This window comes from Exophiala bonariae, assembly GCF_035927105.1.
Source record: "Exophiala bonariae strain CCFEE 5792 chromosome Unknown scaffold_3, whole genome shotgun sequence".
Classification (NCBI taxonomy): domain Eukaryota; kingdom Fungi; phylum Ascomycota; class Eurotiomycetes; order Chaetothyriales; family Herpotrichiellaceae; genus Exophiala; species Exophiala bonariae.
This window is the reverse complement of record NW_027042478.1, coordinates 1,679,881-1,701,468: the sequence shown is the minus strand read 5'-3', so window position 1 is coordinate 1,701,468 and position 21,588 is coordinate 1,679,881. Positions and strand designations below refer to the sequence as shown.

At 48.1% G+C, this 21,588-nt stretch overlaps 6 protein-coding genes across 6 annotated transcripts; 3 read left to right on the top strand and 3 right to left on the bottom strand.

Annotated features, from left to right (window-relative positions):
* Positions 1–248: 248 nt before the first annotated feature.
* Positions 249–3,794, bottom strand: LTR84_008135 (uncharacterized protein; the record flags this gene model as incomplete). Its single annotated transcript, XM_064851685.1, has 7 exons — positions 249–562; positions 652–1,333; positions 1,405–2,141; positions 2,207–3,247; positions 3,321–3,363; positions 3,448–3,544; positions 3,667–3,794. 7 exons carry the CDS (start codon positions 3,792–3,794, stop codon positions 249–251), a joined length of 3,042 nt encoding a protein of 1,013 aa, XP_064710688.1.
* A 5,641-nt stretch (positions 3,795–9,435) lies between these two features.
* On the top strand, positions 9,436–10,399 carry RAI1 (decapping endonuclease targeting mRNA; the record flags this gene model as incomplete). The annotated part of the gene is made up of 3 exons (XM_064851684.1): positions 9,436–9,444; positions 9,493–10,135; positions 10,188–10,399. The coding sequence occupies 3 exons, from the start codon at positions 9,436–9,438 to the stop codon at positions 10,397–10,399; spliced, it is 864 nt and encodes a 287-aa protein (XP_064710687.1).
* Positions 10,400–10,466: 67 nt separating this feature from the next.
* LTR84_008133 (uncharacterized protein) lies at positions 10,467–11,759 on the bottom strand (the record flags this gene model as incomplete). The annotated part of the gene is made up of 1 exon (XM_064851683.1): positions 10,467–11,759. One exon carries the CDS (start codon positions 11,757–11,759, stop codon positions 10,467–10,469), a length of 1,293 nt encoding a protein of 430 aa, XP_064710686.1.
* Positions 11,760–12,933: 1,174 nt separating this feature from the next.
* LTR84_008132 (uncharacterized protein) lies at positions 12,934–14,390 on the top strand (the record flags this gene model as incomplete). Its single annotated transcript, XM_064851682.1, is given in 4 exon segments — positions 12,934–13,098; positions 13,151–13,321; positions 13,339–13,456; positions 13,516–14,390. The coding sequence occupies 4 exon segments, from the start codon at positions 12,934–12,936 to the stop codon at positions 14,388–14,390; spliced, it is 1,329 nt and encodes a 442-aa protein (XP_064710685.1).
* A 2,715-nt stretch (positions 14,391–17,105) lies between these two features.
* LTR84_008131 (uncharacterized protein) lies at positions 17,106–18,455 on the bottom strand (the record flags this gene model as incomplete). Its single annotated transcript, XM_064851681.1, has 1 exon — positions 17,106–18,455. The coding sequence occupies one exon, from the start codon at positions 18,453–18,455 to the stop codon at positions 17,106–17,108; it is 1,350 nt and encodes a 449-aa protein (XP_064710684.1).
* A 233-nt stretch (positions 18,456–18,688) lies between these two features.
* On the top strand, positions 18,689–20,520 carry LTR84_008130 (uncharacterized protein; the record flags this gene model as incomplete). Its single annotated transcript, XM_064851680.1, has 3 exons — positions 18,689–19,525; positions 19,553–19,806; positions 19,902–20,520. The coding sequence occupies 3 exons, from the start codon at positions 18,689–18,691 to the stop codon at positions 20,518–20,520; spliced, it is 1,710 nt and encodes a 569-aa protein (XP_064710683.1).
* Between the last annotated feature and the right edge of the window lie 1,068 nt (positions 20,521–21,588).

Genomic DNA, 21,588 nt, shown 5'->3' with positions numbered 1-21,588 from the left:
CTACTTGCCTAGTCATAATTCACGCCACCGATCAGCATGGGATGAGTCTGAACAGTTTCCATCCATGCCTTGAGCAAATACGTCCACAGGGGATCTAACTAAGCCACTTTATGAACGAAACTTCGGCAATACCATTACTCGCTTCAAGCATTCTGAATCTGGAATGTATCATATTAAGTCAGTTTGTGATTGGCACTGCCAGCGCGGATGCCGGCACCAAGACCATCATATCTGTCCTCAACGGCAAACTATTTGGCAACAGCAAAAATAATTGAGAATCGCATGACTGGGGTGTATGCCTTCACTTCCTGAGCTTTGAGTCCAGCGCGATCGAGCAGACTAAGCCACTGTTCGAGAGTACGGACTTTGGAGCCAAATATTGCAAGCATCTGAATGTCAAGACCAATGGGGTAGAGATTAGCACCTGTTTCGGCCAGTACTACTTCATCCAGGAGGATCTGTGAGTCCGGGCCCAGAGCTGGAACGATATTCTTAAGCAATGCAACTGCAGGTTCGTCATCCAGGGTCTGTAACACCGCGTTCAGATAGTAATATTTGGCACCTAATCGGAGACTGTCAGAGTGATCACTGTCAAGCGGAGAAAGAGGACGACGAATTTGATGAGGACATGAAGGGGAATAAATGACCGACCTTTTACTGGCTGAGGAGTGAACACATCATGTCCAACCTTTTCGACACCTTCAATTGGAGGTGAGAACTTGACTGCCTCCGCTCGGTCCTCGAGTACGATGCGACCCGCAAGCTCTGGATAGGCTGCTAGAAGCCGTCTCGATTGAAGACCAACATTGCCATTTATGTCAACAAAGATCTTTCGATCCTTATCCGTGGATGCGATTGCCTCAGAAAAAGGGATGGCACTAAGCCAATCTCCTTCTTTGTGGACGCTTATTACACCTTGTAGTAGCTTAAGAATCTTGGGATTGCCCTTTGCCCAGGCAAAGAAATTCAAGTCAGTGTCGACAGATTTATGGAATGAGCTTATTCCGTTGCCTGGGCTTTGATAGCCGTTTTCCTCAAGAAATTCTGGAAGAACATGGAACGCCGGGTTGCTCACAACGCGGAAGAATTCCAAGGTTGATGCGATGCCGGAGTCTGCCAGCGTTTTGGTATGCTGAGTCGCAGCAAAGTGATCCTTGTTCACTTCTTTGACAAATCGGTGTCCAGTAAAGTAGCGCAGAAGGCGCCGCACCAATTGAGGGTCGCCACCGGTAGGCTTTGCGAGCTGATCAATACTCAACGGCGAATCACTCTTCGCTAAGGCCTCGAATACTCCTAAGCTGTTCCCGATTTTTATCAATGAAAGCTGGCGACCCTAGATGAAGGCACAGATTAGAATATGCAGAAGGGTTGAACGCTTGCAGAAGGAATGTGAGGGCCTCATACTGTATCAGCTAAACGTCTCATTGTGTCATGGGGAGTTTCCAACTTTTCTGCTGCCTCGTGGAAGGTCTCGATCAAGAAATGTCTGCTCGATTCGTCTAGAGAGAGTCCATCTCCCAAGACTGGGCTCAGAAGTTTTCCTAGAGCGGGGTTTTGAGGTGTTGGGTGTCCGTTGGAACCTTCATTGGACACATGGGATCCATTGATACCATTACTGGCACCATTTGTGGTATGGCTGTCTCCGTTTGCTGTACCATTGACGGAAGAAGCTTCTTCAGCCCCGTTTTTCTTTTTCTCCGTCAAGAACTTGTCAACATCGGGAGTGTCCCTCTCCAAAAATCCAACAGAGAACAAGTCAGCCTTGCGAAGCTTTTCAGCTTCCCCTCTCTTCAGACCTAGCTTTCCGCGTTCCAGAACAGCCACCCATCCACCGATTGAATCTTTGGTGAAATTCTCGACGTTGATAATGTCTTCGTGACGTAACATTTTTCTTCCTCTGAGAACATTCAAGGCATCCGACTCCTCAGGTGTAAGGCTCTTCTGGATCTCGTCAATTGCTGCATTGGTACTTTCATCGTTGGCATCGATGTTCAAGTTGGCGCTCTTGAGCTTCTGAACGAGAGACTCTTTTAACTCAGGGTCGATATTCAAGAACGAGCGAAAGGCGAACTCGATTGTCTTAGAAACTACTTCTTGAGTGAGTCCACCCTTTGTGTCGGCATCAACAGTTCCCTGGATGACTGCAGTAGGTGTTAGTGAAAATCTGCACAAGCAAAATGAGCTCCGTTAGGAAATTTTGACTTACCGGGTCTGAAGAGATCGAATGCCCTGTCAAAGCTCTGTTCATCAAAATCGCTCAGAACTGGTTCGTCTCCAAGCCTGATCTGCTTGAGGGCGCTGCTAACTACAACCAAGAAACGAGTGTAGCTGGTCGCTGTTTTTTGTGAGTGCCACTGAGCGGCTTGCTCCTCTGTCGTGTCGCCTCGAATAGACGCAGAGATAGTAGTTGCAGCGGATAGACCGCCGTGAATTGCTAGATGGACACCCGTGGAAAAGAACGGGTCAATAAATGCTCCTGCATCTCCCACTACACGAGCGTATGGGAATGCATAGTGAGAGGCACTATAGGACCAATCGGAAGCTGACTTGATCTCCGAAACAAGCTCACCTTCGCCGATGAGCTCTTTGATACCAGGGACCAGATTAAGAGAATGGAGATAGAAATCTTTGCTAGAAGGTGAGCCTAACTCTCTCTTCTTTGCCGTTGCCTGGTCTTGATTTTGCACAATACCCACAGACCAAGTTCCATCGTGCAAGGGGATGAACCACACCCAACCAGCAGAGTCTATGGAAAGAAAGTTGGCGTTAGCACAGCTCAAAGCGGAGAAGGTGAGGCTGCTGAAATTGAGAAATTGTTCAATCTTACCTTTGAGGGCCTCAAAATAGGGCGAGCCTTCTCTCTTGGTGCCCGTGCCATACGCACCAGCACCTTTCCAGTAACCCCAGTTTGCAATATTTTTCAGTCCTTGGTTGTAGTGCCTGTTCTTCAAATATTTCGTGCTGAGAAGACCTTGTCGTCCACTAGCATCGACGAAATATTTGAATGATATCTTCCCAGTGGTGCCATCCTTGCGCTTCCAGGTAGCAGCAATAGGTTGACCCGGATTAGCGAGAGCAGAACTTGTGCTCTCGTCTCTACTCTCGAATTCAATAGAGTCTACCTTGGTTTGATCAAATATCTTGGCACCAACTTCACCGGCATGCTTGAAAAGCAGCTCATCGCCCTCAGATCTGATCACATTCCAGGCGTGTCCTTGGGGTCCGCCAGCCGCGATGAAATCGGTGTCTGAGAAGAGTTTAAAATCAGCAACGTGATCTGAGTCTGCACGAAGGGGGTGCTGAAACAATCAAAAACTTACAGGCCTCTGGACGTGACCAATTAAGTTTGAAAGCAGCACCATTCTAGGAAATCATCAGCATCATGATAGGTATAAACAAGATATCGGAGTTGTCATGGGGCCTAGATAGTGGCCAAGGTAGACCCACCTTGATTCTAAACCCGTGCGAGTTCCACTTTTCATAGGCGTCAATAAGCTTAAGATAGTACCGCATGGACGGAAGCATGCTTTCGCCAATGTGGTAGCTACGAGTTTGTCAGCGGTAAGAAGCAGGAATATGGATACCACCGCGGGCAGTGGACCTGGCAATGGCGTGGTACCGCTACTGGGGGTAAAGTGGGAGAGGACGCCACCAGATCTGACTTACCGAGGAAATTTGTCTGCTTCCAGAACTACCACATCGATACCTTCGAGGGCAAGTGCCGACGCGGCAAAAGACCCACCAGGCCCACCACCGGCGACCAGAACCGTGGTGCTCTGTGGTATATCTGTCATTTTGATAATTTGAAGGCAAATGTCGATAGGTTGGCAGGCCTTCTAGGTTCTCCGGGCACAAGTATATCGGACACTGGCAGATAACGGATATGCAAGATACTGCTATTGTTCTCAATTTGCGAGGGAGGATGTCTTTATATCTTATTTCTCTTCAGCACCGGTCATTGCCATCTACGGCCACTCATACCGGCCTGATATTCTATTGCATCTTCCACCATCCCGTGAGCTTATTGCGAATCACTTGTTCTAGGAGTCCGATTCAATACATTTGCTGCGAAAGAGCTCAATCGGGTATCAAATACTTCGGCGGATCGGCCAATGGCTGCACAAAGCTCGCCTCCTATTGGATGCCACAGTCTCTAAGTGTAAATATATCACCTCGATATCCTCCTCGGATTCCGAAACCTCTCTCAAGAATACAGCACACATATGGCAGTGATTCTTTATACCAAACCTATCATCATTACAACAAAGTCGCATCAACGACGGTCTGCTCAAGCCACAGACCTTGAAACTCTCGCTCCCGTTGCGCCGATTTGTCTTTCATGATCCGTTGGAGCGTATTTCTCTTAGGAATCAACCCAAAGGTACGTGGGCCTGGTCGATGTGTTGCTACTCACACATCGACAACTATGTAACCTCAATAGCTCTAAATTTCGGCGCAGGTAAACATTTAACTCTATGAACCATGTTCTGCTCCGTGAAACCCACATTCCCCCGGTTCACTTCGTGCTTCCCCAGTAAAGGGAGGGTCATCAGATTCTTCCACCTCTTTTTGATGGATAGAAACTGACTTCAAGTTTTCGTTCTTCAATTTGGAAGCTGTCTGTCGACTGTGCGCCGGCCCCATGGCCGTGGTCTCATCATGCTAAGTATATGTCAAGTATTCAAGCTCCGAAAATCGACAGTCGACACCACGCATGGCAATCTCTCAACTCTTAAAGGGTAGGTACTCACTGTCTTTGACATAACTCAGGCTGTTAACTCTTCTGATAGTTGGGCATCTTCACAATCGGATTAGGCAGGTATACACTTAAATGTTCCCTCTCTCATGATGGCTCCATTCGAATTTGTCAATCAGTTTCCATAATGTTGTGGGATTTTTGCTAGTGATTTATTATTAACGGTGTAATATCATGTGGGCGTTTTGCTATAATATTGTGTAGATAGGACAGTCACAGAGCCTGCAATTGATCACAGAACGGCGCAAGGGGACTTTTGGTCTGGAATACGATGCTCCCGAGTAGTGCGGAATTTGAAGCCTTTGGCCATAAGTTGCTCAGAAAAGGTCGCTGACTTCTAAGAGGTGAGCAGATGACTTTCAAAGTGGAAATGGCAAAACAGAATTCACAGATATTAGTGTACGGGGACTGCTACCGAGAGGTTTGGAAGGGATATACGCCCGGTCCGTCATCTGAAAGCTTGCTTGGGATTTTCATGTGGACGGCGCCACGCAGCATGAAATTGTAGCAGGCTATGGCTCAATCGTCAGGTAGGTAGGTGAACTACGACTATCTAGGTACTCGAAAGAGAGCCTCTTGTTTGGAACGAATGACACTAGCATACTCCACAATGTTCTACTTCGTACTTACTCCGTACCTGGCTACGGGTATGCGCTACGGTCCGAAGAGACGATACGAAGTACAACACCGACGGGAGACCAGGATTCTCTACCCGTAAGATCATCTTCTACAGGATCAAATACGAGCGGGACATTTTCGAAGGATCTTCCGCTACTGCAAATTTCACGGAAATCCCGCAATACTATTGCACCACAGATCGCAACAGGCATGAAACGCCAAGCCGGACCCTGATATTCAATATTGGGACCCCGGTGCATTGCGTTATTGCTTTCGCTAATGAACCTTCCACCCAGCTCTGAGCCTTGGCTTGAGCGAATAGGAAATTTCCATAATGACGAATAGAGGCCCAAAGTCATCCGTGGCACTGCACGACTTTCACCAGCTTGCGGGTGGACACATGAGGCTGCACGAGACAGCCAGCAATTAATGCTATTGGAGGTTCTATTCTTCCGCCATTACCCTGTAAATGGCGTTCGTTGCATTCCAGAACTACTCGACCTGGTGTTGATCATGAACTATCACTAGTTTCGTTGTTTGCTGGTTTCGTTTCGTCTAAATTCCCCACCCTGATAGAGTAATTCTCGAAGGTAACACTTGACAAATACATCACGCAATATTTAGATGTTTGACGATAAAATCTGGATCTTGTTGAGAGGTCCAGCCATGGGACAGGGAAATTGAGTGATGAGTTTCACAAGAGATAGCCTATTATTGACTTTTCATTCTAAGGTGAAAGATAGTCGCTTCATCTGTTCCTATTCACATGAGAACTCATAGTGAAAAGTAAGGGACACTGCTCACGTAGATAAGAGCATGATATTGGACAATACCCTGTAGTTAGAGTGGCTCCTTCTCGCCAATGTTCCAATTGATCATTTTCATTTGTGCGAGAAATCGCGGCAACCCCTTCATGTCACAGCCTTGTCCACAGCCTCGCCACACCTTCCTCGTACTGAGCAAGCGCACATCGGATTCCGATTGTCCACCCCAACGGGACAGACACTTCCGTAGCATTGCCGCTTCACGGATTCCGATGTTCTATAGTCCGTTTCAGACGTGGCCGAGAATCACGTACCCGGCGGCCTTGGGATCGACATATCCATGTATGCCGTACCCAGTCTGCATTCAATGGAACGATTGCCCACTCACCATAGCAGCCGCTCCCCTGACACGTGCCGCGTGTATTATTGGACAAAGCACGCAAGATTTGTTAACACATGGGGATGATGCTTCCTCCCAAGGACTATCTATATACTTTAGAAATCAGCTTCACATTGTCGCAAAATCGATGGGTTGATGAGCATACATTCTGCGCTGATAACGAGACTGTTGAGTGAAAATGTACGCGGCTGATTATTTCAGATATACCACCATTGGGCACCTTATTCGAGCATCAACTGGAGGTCGAATTCTGCCCCATGCCAAGATAACCCTTGAAGATCATGTCACAGTGATCGAGCAGACTACAAGGCCTGTCTCAGAAGAGGTTAAGACACAGAATGGAAACGGACAAACCGACAAGGATGCCTATCTAGTCGATTGGACGGGTCAGGACGATCCCATGAACCCAAAGAATTTTGCAATGCCTGCGAAGATCCTCATTGGGATTCAGGTATGACCAGTCCCAAGGATATGTTCGGAAATCACACTAAAAGATTGCCACTCAAAGATTGGCCTCTTGACTTTCATCGTCACCATCAGTAGCTCGGTTTACTCAGGCGCGGTTCCTGATATAATAGCGCAATTCGACTGCAGTGCTGCTGTTGCATCACTTGGGTTGAGCCTCTTCGTTATAGGAATTGGGCTAGGGCCATTGGTAAGTGCTGGACCAAAGTACTTGAGGCATGCTAACCTTCCCAGCTCTGGGGCCCGGCCTCAGAGATCCCTAGCATTGGAAGGAACCTGATATATCTCCCGAGCCTGCTTGTCTTCGTGGCGCTGCAGGCTCCGACCGCTCTTGCCCACAATCTGGGGACCCTGTTGACCCTGAGATTCCTTGGCGGGCTCATTGGGAGCCCTGTTCTTGCGGTTGGCGCAGGTAGTATGGTTGATGTATTTGAGCCACGACATCTAGGGTATTGTCTTGGCATATGGGGTTCTATGGCCGCTTTAGGCCCGATCCTGGGACCTGTAATCGGAGGATATGCTTTCCAAAATCTCGGTAGCTGGCGCTGGACAATCTGGACAATCTCTTGGATGAGCGGCGCTGTGCTTATTCTCATCACAATACTTCTTCCGGAGACATCTGCCGATAAGTTGTTAAGTGACAAAGCTAGAAGGATTCGAAAACAAACCGGCGATGAAAGATGGGTGACTCAGGCGGAGAAATCTGGGGGAACAACCCTCAGGAAAGCTGCGAGGGTATACCTCATCCGGCCCTTCGCTCTGCTTGCATACGAGCCCATCGGTATGTTTTTGACACTCCAAGGTGTGGACCCTGCTTACTCTGCTCAGTGTTGCTACTATCTCTGCACCTTGCTCTGGTCTATGGGCTTGAGTTTCTCTTCTTCGAAGCGTTTCCATATATCTTTGCTGGGATATATGGCTGGAGATCCGGTCCCACGGGCTTAGGGTTCCTGGGTATATTCGTTGGCATATATCTTGGATTGGCCTTTCAATTGTGGTTCATCCGATATCGGTATTCCGCTCTGTGGGCAACACTCAAGCGTCCTCCACCTCTCGAAGAGTGGCTCTGGCCAATGCTTTTTGCGTCGTTTTGTGTGCCTGTGTCCATGTTCTGGGTCGGCTGGAGTGCAAAAGTCGAAGTGTAAGTTCATTGGGGCTAAAGAATTCCGATATTTGCTCACCATCCTCCTAGTCATTGGATAGTCCCGATTCTTGGGTCAACATTCTTTGGCTTTGCTCTCTACATATTCTTTGTAAGCTTCCTGGTAACATCAAAGCTTGGTCTCTAACTTCGAACAGCAGGGTGTGTCGACTTATCTCGCTTTCGGATACAGGACACATGCAGCATCAGTGTTTGCTGCCAACGATTTCTTGCGTTGTGCATTCGGAGCCGCGTATGTTCATACCCTACGTTGGACATTACTTGGAGCTAATGATTAAATAGATTTCCAGTGTTCTCAACAGCCATGTACAAGAACTTGGGCGCGGGATGGGCTAGTAGCATTCCAGCTTTTATCTCAATCGTCTTAATCCCCGTCCCATTCGTGTTCTATCGCTATGGAGCGAAAATTCGAAGTTGGAGTAAGTATGCCGATTGAAGCATACTTGTAGACTCCCACATCCCAAGGAAGCAAACAATCTTGGCCTGCGGGAGGTTGATATTCGAGAACGGTGGTCTTGTAGCCAACAGCCCAAGGCTGCGTCAATATGAGGCAGTCGCGAAATATCTATGGTTTCGCATAGATCTACAGCGATACAGGCTCATCGGAAAATGCTCGGCGCCGATCAAAGTTGATAGACTGCTCGTGGAGTTCGGAACTTACGAAGACAAAGTTTAGTACCTTGGAAATCGTGATAGGATCAATCAATACCCCTGTCGGTTTGCTCGACGCGTTTTGATGACGCGCACTCACGTGACGATTCCCCCTCACTCCACGGTCCTGCCCATGATTTTGTCTACGGAAGCACGCTTTAATGGATATCCTTTTAACACATTTTGTGGAATCAACATGGAGAGCGACTTCTCCGTAGAACGATAAGGCAAGAAATGCAACTCGGGTACCATGGCGCAACGTCAGAGCCTTAGGTTTGAGATTGAACCTGCAAGTCGATTCGCGAATGTACAAGCTGCAATACGGCGGCCACGAGTGAGTGATGAAGGGAGGCTTCCCTAATTACCCGTCTAACGGATGGCTCAGGAAATCACATATTTCTCCTACGATGAGAATCATGAGTTCCGGCATGATGCGTCCAGCCTACGATACTACTATCCGCCCTCCTTGCCCTCCGATCTGAACAAAGGCTTCGATACCTTTCGCCAACTCGATGACACAGCAGACGATCATCTAGACGGTCTGTTAGAGTCTATAACGGCCTATGAGAAGGAGAAAGGGTCAAAGGTGGAAACTGATATCATTACATGGCGAGGTATGATGACGAAGGTGTGAGCATATCGTCTGAAGCTATTACAATACTTATGGCTCGAGCAGATAATGATCGTGCCATTCTCGAAATTGGATAGCTGGGAGATGAATGCTACTTTGTTCCAAGGGACGGTCTTCGTTGAAGAGAACCATAAGAAGAAACTATCCTCCAGAGACGACCAGTACTCAGCTGTCGCCCACCCAGGTGCAATGTCTCAAGATCTCATGAGCTATTGGGGATACAAGTTCGAAACTCTTGCACTGTTGAACGAGCCATGGTGTAGCACTTCACGAGAATATATCGACTCTCGTGAGGATCAAGTTGTGAGCAACTACGCGCAATACTGTTCGATAGTCCGGACGGGCTTCGGAAAAGTCAAGATGATCATTGGTGGAGAGGTCGATGCAGTATCAGACCACAAGCCAGAAGACAAGTCGCAACCAATCAACTGGGTTGAACTCAAGACATCTGCCATTGTTCGGAATGAGCGTGACCAGATCAAGTTGGAGAGAAAGCTTCTCAAATTTTGGGCACAGTCGTTTCTCCTCGGTGTGCCTAAAATCGTGGTTGGGTATCGTAGTCAGCAAGGTATGCTAGAACGTCTAGAAGAACTTGACACGCAGATGATCCCCGAGAAAGTCCGAATGAATGGAAAAGGCTTGTGGGACGGTCAAACATGCATCAATTTTGCTGCAAGCTTTCTTGAATGTATGTTCTGTTCTTTTCTTTTCGGTTTGGCTGTAATTGACAGATCTGACAGGGCTGCGAGGAGTCGTGACCACAGACGGAGTGTGGAGGATCCAGAAACGAGAGAAGGTGCCCTTCCTCGAAGTGTTCCAGATTGAAGAAACTGGACATGGTGATATCCTGTCACCAGCATTCGTTGACTGGCGCACAAACGGTCTGCCAACGCAGAAATTGCAGAACGAAGGACAACATCACCCAGTGGCGAAAGAGGTCGACCCAACCTAAAATGTGTCTGGCAAGGCTGCAGATCGATGCAGAGTCTTGGCTAGCACGAAAAGCTCGTACGTGTCACTCAAGTGAGCAGGCTGGCTGGGTCGTCTTGCATTGTCTTCGTAATATTCGTGGACACTCGCGGCGAACTCGACCCAGGTAATTTACGCCTTCGCTCACCAGCCATGTTCTTCTTATGGCCACGACTTGACAGATGGCCCGCCCATTCTTTGTCAGTCATTAAAATCTTCTGGCAGGTTTCGCATTTCCTGGAAACCCTCTGGGTACCAATTCTGCCTTCCAGAATAGCTTGTGACATCTGAATGGCGAGGGTTGAGAGACTTGCCGGGGCAGGCAACTGCTCCCCCTTCAAGAAAAGATTAACGATATCCGCTGATGGGATAAAAACAGACGACTGCCAGTCGTCAAGAGAAGTACCATCAAGCAGGAAAAGCTTATCTAGTTGATTGGCTTCCTTGAGGGCGTCTGCAAGACGAATGCGGATGTAACGGTTCTGCCGCTTGGCATATCGTCTCGTACCCGCCCTGACCAACTCAAGGGCTTCTTGTAGCTTCTGTGAAACAGGCTCTGAGTCGACCTCGGTAGCTCGTTGGTCGAAATAAGGCTCCATTTCCTTATAACCGATCGAAACCCAAATACCTTTGCTTGTATCAACCGAGATACCTTGGTGAGCTAGATTCTTTTTGAGCTCCACTAGCCCTTGAGCTTCCTCAATTAACCCATCTTGAACCATTGCATCAACACGTTTGTTCAAGCGGTCCTTCAGGATAGAGTCTTCGGCTTCTAACCATAAGAGCAAAGTTGGAAACCGCAGGCCTTCTAGGCGATGCCCAACACTTTGCAACTTATTTTGGTCCTCACTTTCTTTGGCCGCTTGACGATGCTGTTGCTGCTCTGCGTAAATGTCCGACGGTTTCCTCCCGCTTGTGAGCCAGATCTGGAGCGAGCGTTGGATTTTGCGCCTGTCGTTTGGATGCCAACGTGAAGCCATCTCGGGATCCACCTCCTGCAACCTGGCATAGATTTCTTCGGTAGACCGGGACAAGATTGGCCACTTTCGCTCTTTTTCAATATCCGACACGTCAGAATCACCATCATGCTCAACTTCCGATGCCAGGGTTGCGTCCTCGAACAGAAGCGCATGTGTGTAGTAATGAGTGCCACCGACAACAATGGGAAGCTTTCCACGCGATCGGATCTGTGTGATGATATGGGAGGTCTCCTTTACGAACTCCGAAACCGTCCACGGTTTCTCTTCCAGGCCGATACAGTCAATCAAATGGTGTGGAATGCCATTTCTTTCAATTTCAGGTATCTTATTGGTGATGACCGGCAATCCCTTGTACATTTGCATGGCGTCTCCATTGATTATTTCGCCGTCGAATCGAGTCGCCAACTCAACCGCCAACTGCCAAATGCGCTCAGTTAAAGATCGGTTTTCTCAAAGAGTTGTCTTCACCTTTGATTTTCCCGTACCGGTCGCACCAATTATGACCAAGAGTGGATCTTTTGGCGGACGGGACGCCATCTTCAATCCTTGCCGAACAAGTAATGACATAGAATAGCCCCCTGGTAGCCGGGGTTTAGAAAGTAACTCTCCTCACCAACTGATCATCGCAGCTGATCGGACTCACATTGACACTGTCGTAGAAACAAGGCCTCTGAATGTGGATGCTATGTATCACTCAGCCAGTTCATCGATATTGACTTTCGGTTACGATCTTGCGTCAGTAAGCGCTGTCTAGCGATCGTTCTGTCGATCCAGAAGCAGGATTACGTCTGGCGACTAGTAAATTAGAGGAACAGAGAAGGTTTGGTGCCAAGATAATTTTCAGGTTCCAGTGCAAATCCCCGGCCACGGATTTTCCCATTGTTCCGATGTGCCGAAAGTCGTGTTCGTTCAAAAGTTCCCTCGAGGACATCTACAGCACCTCACTATTCGCACTCAGCCAGAATCCGTGTTTCGCGCATTACTAACCTCGAATAGAGCTCCGTTCTACATATCTCTAACCGCGTGAGTGCGGAAGCAAGATGGGTGACGATAGGATCCGCCACAACGGTTAATGTTACCTTGCACCACCTGCACCTAGTCACTGTTTCATGTCTCGCATTCGGTCCCTACGCAGGTCGCCTAATTTCCATGTTTAGGGCTCCCTTACCCCTGGAGCTGCCACGTCTTTCTGAAACCCTCGAAATCTAATGACACCGTTGTCTCGACTACACGCCAAAGTGTTACACCTTTACAAGAATGGAGACTTCTCTAGATGAGCAAGGTATCTGGAATGTGGAGAAGGCCACTGCGACAAGATTGCTTGAATCCTCAGTGCAACCGTACAGGTTCAATGCACTCATTATATCATGGTCAGGTACCTCTGTACTTCCTTCAAGTCGAGTGCATTCCTGTTTGTTTAGTCGTTTATCAATTCAACGTCGTTCTTTACTTGTACACCTGTTGACCAGGTTCCATTCTTTTTGCCTGGTGCAGACATTCTTTTTGCATTTAAACTTATAAACTTTATCTTGACATCATGATCTCGCCTATCTTGACACTGTTACTTGGCACAGCTTCGCTTGTTGCTGCACATCCTGTTGCAGAGAAACGCGCTGTGACACAGCTCGATCAGGCTGCTTTTGAGGAGGCCCAGCAGCGGGATGACACTGCTACGAGGGCCTTCTCGTCGGTCCCAATCAAGGTATGCTCACCACTTTTAGCCATCCGAGTGAAATGACTAATGCAATTGCTAGACTTCCGATGGGAAGTGTTTGTTCGCAGACATTCTCTCTGGAGATTTCCGAGCAAACCTGACTCCCATTCAAGTGGGCGAATGCAGTGGAGACACTGGCGCACTCTGGGATGTCATTACTGCTGGAAAGCACAATGACCAACCTGGAACCATGCTGATAGTTAACACCCTCGTAAGCACTTACTATAGGAGCTACCCAATAAAGCACTAACAGCGGACAAGACACAAGCCTGCTTCAATTTTGATCCTCGTCGGGCAGCAGGAAATCAGGTGATTCTATTCTCCTGTGGTGGACGTGCTGATGGAGGTAGGTTTCTTATGCTTCGTAGCACACAAGGCATGAGACTGACATTATGATGTCCAAAGGTGGTGCTGTCACAGATTCCCAGCTCTTCCCGTTCACAGGATCGGCTGGACCTCTGGCCTTCTCGCCCAAAAACTCCGCTGGAACGTGTTTGACAGTCAAAGGGGATGTGATCGACCAGGCTCCCTGCAATACTGCAGACTTGAATCAGTCTTTCAGCTTTGGTGATGCTACGGCTCAACCCAGCGCGCCAGCAGCTTCCACAAGCGTCCCTTTCACAAGCACCGCTACCACCACCGTACCTGCCCCAGCGTCCACTACTACAAGTGACGCGGTATCATCCGTCGCGCCTGCACCGACTACTTCAGCAATTGCAGTGACAACATCAACAGCCTCTGCTTCTATCGTGCCGGTTTCCAGGGCTGGAGGCGTTCTCAACCCATCTGCAGCCGCTGAAGCAAATCCTCGCGATGAGACAGCTACACGCGCATTTTCGTCTGTTTCTATCCAATCAGCAGATGGCCAGTGCCTCTTCATCGACAGAACTGCCGGTGACTTCCGAGAGCTCTTAATCCCAATTGTCCTCCAGCCATGTGATGGCTCCGCTGGTCAAAAGTGGGATGTCATCACCGCCGGAAAACACAACAACCAGCCAAAATCTGCATTGATAGTGAGCGCCTTGACCCAAGGCTGCTTCAACTTCGACCCTAGGCGTGCTGCCGGTGATACAGTCATGATCTTCAGTTGTGGAGGCAGGGCAGACGGCGGAGGGTCTGTCACAGATAGCCAGCTCTTTGCTTTTACTGATGGAGAGACGAGCCTGAAACTGCAGCCTAACAACGGAAAGGGGCAGGTGTGCTTTGCCCCGAACGCGACTGGGAGATTGGATCAAGCGACTTGCAGTGATGATCCAAATCAAGTATTCACCTTTGTCTGAGAAGGATTCAGAGGTACTTCCTAGCTGGCGTCAATGATACTTAGCCAGGCTCACTAGCTGGTGAACCGAGAACGTAGGTAGTTTCTTCAGTAGTATCAATAGCGGTGATAGCGACATTGATACTAGCTTCTCTAGCACGTGTCTCTGTTAGTCTAAGTCTTCTACATAGCTAGTCTTCTTAAGCAGAAAGTCGATTTCGTCTTTAAATTTCTACTGAGTTCCAGAGTATAGCTGTTCATGATTAGACTCTAATCCTCGACTCAATACTTTATAGACTTATTCCTAGTAGTAACAATATTCTGGTCATACTCTATACCATCCTGAATAATGTCGAGATTTGCACTACTTACTAGGGAATTTAGACGTTTCTGATTCGACATACTCTCGCCTTTGCACTTCCACTTTCTTGAGATCCACGATCTATTAGTACCTGTATTTGAAGAAAACAAATGGTCCCGTTCAAATACCAAAAATAACGCAATGAGTCTTGTGGCACTAGTCGATTGTTGTCAACTCCCCGGCCTTCGCCGCCCCCTTACACTGTGTGAACGCCCTATTACGGATCTGCTGCGTACTCCCCCCCTGATTTTTTGCCCACCACCCTACCTGCCTCCCAAAGGCATTGTTCGCCAGGTCCATGGCCCGCTCCTCCGGTACAGACCCTTCAGCGCTGTCTTCGTGTAGCGTACCAAACGTCTCGGCAACCTCCGCACCCACGTCAATCGTCATGAGGGCGCTCCAGTAGCAGTGCCGAAATGCGTCGCCTAGGCCATTGTGCAAGGTGCTGGATTCAAAATTGGCGATTGCGGCGTTGTTAGCAACATCGGCATCGGCGCGGATGTCGAGGCAGCCTGAGATGTGGGTTGACACAGCGCAGTAGACCAGCTCAGCGCCAGTAACGTCGAGTCCGAAAATACCACGTTTTGTCCGTGGGGTTGGGCTGGCAGTGATGTATCCTGTGAGAAGGAGAGCGACTGAGAATGTGGAGAAAAGGGATGGCTTCATGTTTTTGGGGCAAGTGGGTGGACGGGTTGTATCGCTCCAACGGGTATTTGGCTAGTGATCTGGAATTTTTCCTCCTGAGGACGTCTTCTGTCTCTACAGATATGTTCGAGATGAAGGTTTAGCAAGTAGTGTTGCAAGCATAGATTGGTATGTCTGTACGCGTGAGGGCAACCAACTCTTTTATACTCAGCAGGACGCTTACTTGCGACGACTAAGGACATTCACTCTCTTCACGCTCTCATATCCTTACGGAAATGCGACTCATCAGCCTCAGTCCTCAGCTTGAGTAGTTGTAATCAAGCTCAAAAGCTTTGACTCAAGGTATAGTAGAGCATTTCACGGGACAATGTCCTGCATGCTCTGATTGGAAATGCTACTCTATGTGCAGTCCCCCTCCACCTAATCTGAGAACTCAGAAGTACAACTCCTTGGTCTGGTCACAGGGATACAACGACACAAACAGCTGGAGATGGTTTCTGATTGATACTGAGCACTGAATCTAAAAACCTACTTTATGTTCCCAAGCAATCTCTCTCCTTGCTTCTTCATTGTTACTTGTCGCAGTCATTCGTATATGACGCCTTGGCAATTTTCAGCCAGTTGGGGCTGAGCCTGTGGTGGCCCATCCAAGGCTTTGGGGCCGCAATTATTTTGTCGAACTAATCACAGCTGAGAGAGAGGCTGCAAATACTCGCGCTTTCCATTGTGTCGTTTTGGTCCTGAAAATTCATGTTAGTACTAGTGCACTGCCAGCTTCTGCTACAAATTTTGTTCAACCTGAGCGGTTCAAGAAGGCCAGAGGATGCATATCCATTGATTCGATTTGAGAAACTGAAATTGAAGTCACGCAGCCTGCAGATAAATGGAGCCTTCTCAAAAACAGGCGTTGAAATACATAAGGATGAGTTTTAAGACTCTCGTTATCAGAAACAAGAGATTGATTGTCGATATTCTTGCATGAATGAAAATTTGGACGACGCAGATCAGGAGCCAGCCATCAAGTTTGAATTCAAATACATGGCAGATTAACAGAGCTAGAGATGGCCAACTGTTTTCTATCCTCAGAGTACTATGTATAGTGGTAGGCATGGAGAGCTAATTAACTTTGGTGAAGGGATGATCATTCTGTCCAAGCTGTAGCTTTGATCTGAATTGGCGAACTTGTGAAACCATCTTCGCGACTCCCGGGGCATTAGGCTGGAAATAACTTTCGAGCCTCCAGCGCTTGCCACTTTCATCTGGGTAAGAGTCGTTCGGCCATGGCCATGCATGAGGACCAAATTCGTCGTAGGGGTGCCATACGAGATCTGGACCATCCAGCACAACGTGATTTAAGTCGGAGAAATTGCCTGTGTGAATCACTTGGCTGAAATCAGGGGTCAGCTTATAAAGCTGGCCTCTTTCCCACCCGAAAACCCTGGCAATCTTTGAAAATTGCGAAGGCTCCTATTTGCTACCAGAATCAGAGTCAACCTGGACAGCAAAAGTGATTTTCTGACTAGCAACTGACGGATCGCCTTCCACGGTGACTTCGATGATACAGATTGAGTGGCAGTAATTTTCTGCGCTAATGTCCAAGTTAAAATAGAAGATTGGTCGCCCATCCATGTACTTAGAGTCGAATACAGTTCGATTTCGATTGGTAACGCATCGCCAGGTCTACTAGTAATGGTCTATACCTCTTTATTGTTTCGTATGGATTCGATACCGTCAAGGCAGTTCTACGTTACAGCCCGTCATGCGTTCGATATCCTGTTTGATAACCTCAACATCCTCCATAACACCACTTCCGGATGAGAGCCGAGCAAATACCATCCCACGCCAGTTTCCATCCATATCTAGTACCCATGCGCCCGAATCGCTAGCTTGGACGAAGGACTGGTCCCTACCGGCAGGTTGAGGACGAGCAGGTTGAGGACGAGGTTCAGGGGTAATTTCCCACCCAGTAAAAATAATCTTCTGGCCCTGAGAATTGGACAATACAATATCTGTCTTGAGATGACTGATTATACCTGTCGTAACTCCTGTCGTGCGCCCTCTTTTGAAGACTCTGTCGCCGAATTTAGGACCTCTCGCGGACCAGGATTTGATCTCACCATCAACTGGCTGGTAATAGCGCTTTGTAGAGGAGTCCAGATCGTCGTTAGTTGTAGGAGGGACGAGTTGAGGGTCAGTCGGAGGAGGGAGAGTATTCAGCTTCGAACAGCGATTAGTTACTGCCGATAAAGACCAGTCGTGCAAATTTTGTATTTGAAAGCCAGAACAAGCCCGGAGGGACCCAACACGTGAGTCAAATTCATTTATGATTCTCTTTTGTGCCTCTTGTTCTTCGATTTCGCGTGTCCAGTCATCGATCCATTTCTGGAGGCGTAGGTCGCCGGTCCACTCAAACCTTTCCTGTAGATTTTGGAGAGGAGCGATCGCAGTTTGAAGCGTGATCTGAATTGATTGCAGCTTCTGTGTACGGTCTTGATCGGACGGAATCACGGTCTCAATTTGAGAGGCCTGGTCTAATCGAAGACCATTCAATTCGTGCTCGGTACCTATAACTGTTCTGTAACAGTGGAAGACACTCATGATCATATCTTCGGTACGGCTATCCTGGTTTCGTAGTCTTATACATCCGCCCGCAGTTGCAGATGTATCGACGCCCTTTGGTGCAAGACTGGAACCCGGTTCGATATCGGACTGAAAAGCGGATGTTGAGAGGATATTTTCCGCTGGATCATCTAATGCAGAGAACGGATGTTTGGCGGGGATTATAGTGACTCCAATGCCATCTAAACCAACATGATCTAAAATCGCTTCAATCTTCCCGGTCAGTGTCTCCCAAGCCTTTTCCGTGTTTCTTGGAGCTCCGATCAAGATTGTGGTCGGATTTTCACTCTTGTTGGAATTTGTGCCCCAGCTAACCACTGATATCGTGAACCACTGGAGTCCAGAAATCGAATCGAAAATTTGAGGCCTTATGGTAGGCCAGAGGGGCACAACAGCCTCGTCTGGACCGATTGGTCCAGGCCAGTGAGCCTCGAGAGGGCTGGATTCTGCGGGCTGATTCATGTTGTACAGTCAGAGATGATCAGATCGTACACACAGAGCGTGCTCATGAGCTAATCTACGAGTACTGAATGAGAAAAGGGTGCTGCTATGTACACCTTAGGTTTGCATGCGTCATACCTTGGGCAGCTGTCCGCCTTTTAAGTTTGGCCGCCTTCTCTGCGTTGATCCACTTTTCTTGCTTGACGCCCGAGCTGTTGCCAATAATTTACGATGTGAATTGCAGAAATGGCGAGATGGGTAATATCATCGCGACCTTGAAACAAACAAACTCTCTCCTGACCTCTGAGAGTATTGCAAAGGGCTCACTTAACTTGAAATTTGCTAAAAGCTTCGGCCTTCTGGGTGGTGCAAAAGGTAATGCTGAAATAGAAGTCAAACAAAACGAAGAGATCCAAAACTACGATCTAGAGATCGGCCTAGTAGGTGTTTACCTTGACACCGACCCTGAGGTCAAGGTCCCTGTCACAGTGCGGGAGTTTTCGGATAAGGTCATGACAGCTGGACGGTTCATCAAAGAAGGAGTGCCGTACACAATAGAATTGACGCCTCTAAGATACTACCCAGGTCTTTCCGTCGCTCTCATGTACGACGCTATCAGCGAGGCCGAACTAGAGGATATCAAGTCATCCTACAATAAAATGATGGGATTAGCAAATGGCTTGTATACGTTGTTTGACCGTGTCCAGAATGTCGGCCAAAAGAACTTTCCAAAGTTCTGCAGTGCCTGTCGCAATATCAGAGACAATTACGATCTTCTTATAGGCAAGATACGAGGCTCTCTGGGAATTCTGCTTCAAGAACACGCTGAAGATAGCCCCGATCGAAGCCAAAAAATCAAGGACTTTCTATCTTCAACGCTTCAATCGGTCGAGGAATACGAAAAGATTTTGCGTGACCGGAAACGGACTTTTCATGGGTATGTGAACATGGTTCAACTCGCCAAGGACAATGGATTCCCCATGGGGTCTCTCACAGACATAGAGAGCGCCATATTCGGCAGTCCCCCAAAGCCTACGGCGCTGATGATAGTCCCTTCAAAAGCCAGACTATCAGAGCTCAAGAACTTTTACGTCAGGCTTAAATAGAGATTGAATCAGTTGCTGTATCCTCCAAAATCGGATACTGTAGAGACGGTGACAAAATTTGAATGCTTCACGATCCTAGCAGAAGTAGCAGACCCCGAGGAAAGCAGTAGCGAAACCTTGATTTCCGCAGCAGACCCTGCCTTGAGAACAAGTCTGGGAGCACTAGATTGGGACGATCATGCTCTGCTCCAGGCTTTTGATAAATTCATAGCTACCAACACTCCTGTCTTGGCCTTGTATGGCTTTCCATCTCTGTTGAGAGATCCGTATGGATGGAGGACATACGGGCAGCCTGATTGGGGTTTTCTGAACAACGCCTCAACTAACACGCAATATCTCGGTGAGATCTCAAATCAAAAAGCTCATGGACAAGGTATCATGCAATTTTCCACTGGGAACACCGTGACAGGCAGTTTCTTTGTAGAGGCACACCCGATGGTTACGGCCAGTCGTGGGAGAAAGATGGCGAGAAGCCAAAAGAAGAGGGCGTGTTCCTGAATGGTGCACTGAATGATTCAGCAAGCTTAGTAAGAGTTACGGCTTACAACGGCAATATCCCTGAACAGTCTGCTGTTTTTGCGATACCTGGGAATGAGTTGGTTGGGCACGATCCGTCAACGGAAGCTCTTCGGGCCGTTCTGTCTGCTCAACTGGCAAAGGGCGCGAATGTGATGGGTTGGAAGTCTGATATCAAACGTATATTGAGGTCGATATGGGATGTTCCACAAAGGGTGAAGGACATTGAGTTAATGAGAGCCAACAAACCAGCCAAATGCTGGCGCACGGACTCCGCGACTTATGTAGAGGCGCAAGGTGGCCGACTCATCGACGTCCACCATTTCGAGTTGCACGGTGTTCCAGGGTTTTATTCGCCTTGGATTAACGGCTACGTTATTTATGGGCCAGATCATGAATTGAAAGTCATCAGCAGCTTCATGAAGATCAACGACCCAGTTCTGATATCAGCAAAAACATCATGAGCATAGGTCGACTTTCTGACTGACATATCTTCACCTTCCACGGCCAATCCCCAAGGATGTTTGCCAATAGCATGTTGCCATCAGCAAGGGAGACTCGAAATAGCGGGTATCATCGTGACGGATGCTTCTCACGTTGTCGAGTGTAAGAACTCATTGTAAAAGACTCTGATCATAATTGGCAGGCAAGTTATAGTTGATTCGGAAAATTCCCGTTACTTGACGCAAAGGTCATTGTCGTGTGATATAAGCGCCATTTGCTATGAGAAGGGGAGGCCATAGCTGGTCATGTTGATATCACAGCTTTGGTGCAAAATCGAGTTCTTTCTTCTCAAACAGTGATACCGCATGTGCCGCCATTCCCCTGCGAACAGCCGAAGTCAGTCATCTCTTGCTTCAATGTATTCTCAAAAAGAACTTACCAGGAAGACTGATAGCCTGCTCCGCCAGCACCGTAATTGTGTATTAGCTGAACGCCCTGCCTCTGTTCGCTCTCAACGCGACCTCCTCCGACTCGACTCGCTATTAATTCAAAAATAAGTATAGAATCGGATAGGAGTGGTAAAAGTCCATTCGCAAGGAGGTCACGGCATAGAACTTACGACGCAAGCCGACATTTTGGCTTATGACCTGCAAATCTTCCGGCCTCCCAAGCTCTGGGCAGAGTTGGCAAGCTCTCTGCTTTATTCGTTCAGTGCGAGATGCATCGAGCACTTCATCGTGGTCGTTGTCTAGACGGACGCCACCAATAATGATTCCACCGCCTAGTGGCCTAGGGAATACGTGCGCAAACTCATTCTCTGGAAAGAGTGCTGGCTGGAACCACACATGCATCTTTTTGATAGCAGTTTTAGGTTCTCCAACGAGAAGGGTATGGCCCTATAAAGTGGTGAGATAGGGATTGGGAGTTCACGTAGCGACGGGCTAACTCATACCTTTGTTGCATACACATTCTGGTCTTCCACACCGCCCAAGGTCTTCGCGCCCAATCCGGTGCAGTTGAAAATGGCCAACGCAGTTGGAAAATCCGAAATCACATCATCAATATGATTGTACGAGCGCCGCACTATC